This window comes from Vombatus ursinus, unplaced genomic scaffold (assembly GCF_900497805.2).
Source record: "Vombatus ursinus unplaced genomic scaffold, bare-nosed wombat genome assembly UNPS02014808.1, whole genome shotgun sequence".
NCBI classification, from domain to species: Eukaryota; Metazoa; Chordata; class Mammalia; order Diprotodontia; family Vombatidae; genus Vombatus; species Vombatus ursinus.
This window is the reverse complement of record NW_020954586.1, coordinates 4049983-4052544: the sequence shown is the minus strand read 5'-3', so window position 1 is coordinate 4052544 and position 2562 is coordinate 4049983. Positions and strand designations below refer to the sequence as shown.

The following is a 2562-nucleotide window of genomic DNA, read 5'->3' as shown; positions in this document are numbered from 1 at the left end:
CCCCGGGAGAATGGGACTGCTGCTCTCCCAATGCCCCCCCACGGGTTTTTCCCTTTCCTAAGTGAGTTAACAGGCCAGCCTGGGGGGAGGGGGCCCGGGCAACTTTCCATGCTGCCCGGGCTCCCGCTCTCCCACCCTCCAGAACACTCTGGGGCTCACCTGGGCCCCCACACCCTTCCTGGTCCACTTCCGCTGGCCTGACTGCAAGCCCTCTGAGGGCAGAGGCCCTGAACAAAAACTGGTTGCCTAGGCTTGCCTCTGCTCTGTACGCCCGCCCACGCTGCAGACGCCCCCCACCCCCAGCCCAGGGGTCCCTGCTATTCAGGCATGCATTCAAGCACGGGAGCGCACGCACTTTCCCGGGAGCTGCAATCTGCTGCTCCACCACCATGGGGCGCGCTCAGCTCCCTCCTGCGCAGGTCCCCCTCCCGCCCCCGGGCCCTCAGGTGGGGGGAGGGGAGGGGAGGTTGGGGGTGGGGAGAGGAGCCCCACTGCGCAGGCGCGCAGGGTCCCGGCCGGCTCCAGCAAAGCCGGGCTAGCTGGCTTTGCGCGCGGGCCTCGGGCGCTCCACGCAGAGCACGTGGCCCCGAGCTCCCGGTAATAGCACAGCTCTTCGAGAGAGGGTCCCCCAAATATCCGCCGGGGCGTAAGGCTGGGGTGCAGGGATTCAGCCCCAGGGGAAGGCCTGAGATTACACTGCAGACCCCCACAAACTGATCACCCACCTAGCCTCTCGGCAGGGGTCCCCCAAAACTCACCCACAATTTGGGAGCCCCCCATCCCGCGAGCCTCAAACGAAGGAAACCCTTTCGGATGGCCCACGCAGTAAACAACTGCGTCCTTCCCCCGCACCCCAAACATGACCTCGGGAAGTAACCCCAATTCCCAGGCGCCCCCCCCCCCCGTCTGTTCCCCCAGAAAGCCTCTTCCTACCCCCCCGGGGGGTGTTCGGGGGGGATCCCCGGGAATCATCAATCTTATGAGCTCGCAGCAGACGGGGCGCCCCCGCCGGCGCGCCGTGGGGGGGTCTGCCTGTCACCAGGGTCCCTCCCACGGCCACGAGGCCCCCGGAGCTCGCTCTCAGGTGCCCCCTCCCCACGCCAGCTGGCGGGGCTCCCGAGCAAACAAAGCCGCCGGCTGTTATTTACCGCCCGCCGCCCGCCCGCCGCCCGCCCGCGGGAGGAGCCGTCCGGGCTCCCGCCTGGCCTGAAGCTGGGGGGGGGCGCGTGGGACTCGGCTGGGGGCCCCCCGCCCCCCAAGGGCGCCGGAGGCTGGCGCGCGCTTCCAGACAGGGAGGGGACGCCGCGGGCTAAGGAGACATCAAGGTGACGGCCGGGAGCAGGCGCGCGTGGGGCCGCGGGCGGAAGGGAAGGCGGGGAGCCGCCGGCCACAACCCGCGCGCTCCGGCGGCGCGCGTGGGCTGCGACCCCTCGGCGAGCTCCGCGGTGGCGGCCGCCTCCGCCTCGGACCCTGCCCTAGCCGTCGGGGGGTGGGGGCCGGGACCGGAGCCTGGAGCTCGGCCCTTCCGCGCCCCGCGCCCCCCACCCGCGCACTTCCATTTCCTCTCCCGCGTGGGTTTCCCCTGCTCCCACCTCGGCGGTGCCCATCCCGGGCCGTCCAGCCCCCGCCCCACCCCGCCCAGCCCCTCCCCCCAGGGCCGGGAGCCCCCCCCAGCCAAGCTGCCCCCGCACCCTCCCCAGGGACCCCGACGCCCACTCCCCTCCTCCTCCCGCGCGTCCAGTCCCGGGGGTCCTGGGGCCCCCGCGCGCCCCGGCGGCGGCGGCAGCATCTTCCGGGCAGCAGCCGCGGAGCCTCGGGGTGCAGGGGAGCGAGCAGCGGGTGCCCACGGAACAAAGAGCGGCGCGGGACGTGGGTCGCCCCCCCATCACTTCCGACGCGCCGCCGGCCGGGCTGGGACAAAGTTCTGGGAGCCCGAGCGGGACCGAGGACCGGCCCCACCCCCTCCGCCCGGGGTCCCGAACCCCGTGGGCCGCCCCCCCCCCCCGGCCGCGCCGCGCGGGGGCGGGTACGCGCTCCCCACGGAGCCCCGGGCGCCCGCGCCGCCTGGCATGGCATGGCACAGCCCGCCCGCCCGCCGCCCAGACAAAGGGCAGTGCGCCCAAGGGGGCCCCACGCAGGAGGGGGCCCCAGGCAGAAGGCGGCTCGCGGACCCCCGACGGCCGGAGAGGCGCAGCCCCCGAGCCGTGGGGCCCACGCGCTCACCTTGGTGGAGATCTCGGAGCTGGTGTCCACGGCGGTGTCTGACATGGTGGGGCGGGGGCAGCTGCCGGAGGAACGAGGGATGCTCGAGGGGTCGGTGGCGGCCGGGGGCGCAGGTGGCAGGAGGATCCCACACGCGAGGAACAGCCCACGCACAGGCACACCGCCGCTGCGGGAGCGGAAGGCAGCGGGCGGAGCCGGGAGCGGCGGAGCCGGAGCTGGGCCGGGGAAGGAGCCGGAGACAGCGGCGGCTGCAGCGGGGGAAGAGATGCCCAGCGCGCAGGGCGGCCCGAGAACAATGCAAAGATGGCTTTTGAGAGCAGCCAGTGGGGGACTCACGCG

The 2562-nt window shown here is 73.7% G+C and overlaps 1 protein-coding gene across 1 annotated transcript in view; it reads right to left on the bottom strand.

Moving 5' to 3' along the window:
- PTMA (prothymosin alpha) overlaps positions 1-2360 on the bottom strand; it is a 5075-nt gene extending 2715 nt beyond the window's left edge. The window contains exon 1 of the mRNA XM_027875371.1: positions 2224-2360. Coding sequence (XP_027731172.1) covers positions 2224-2268 — 45 coding nt within the window. The 5' untranslated portion in view covers positions 2269-2360. The remainder of the gene's footprint in view (positions 1-2223) is intronic.
- Positions 2361-2562: the final 202 nt, after the last annotated feature.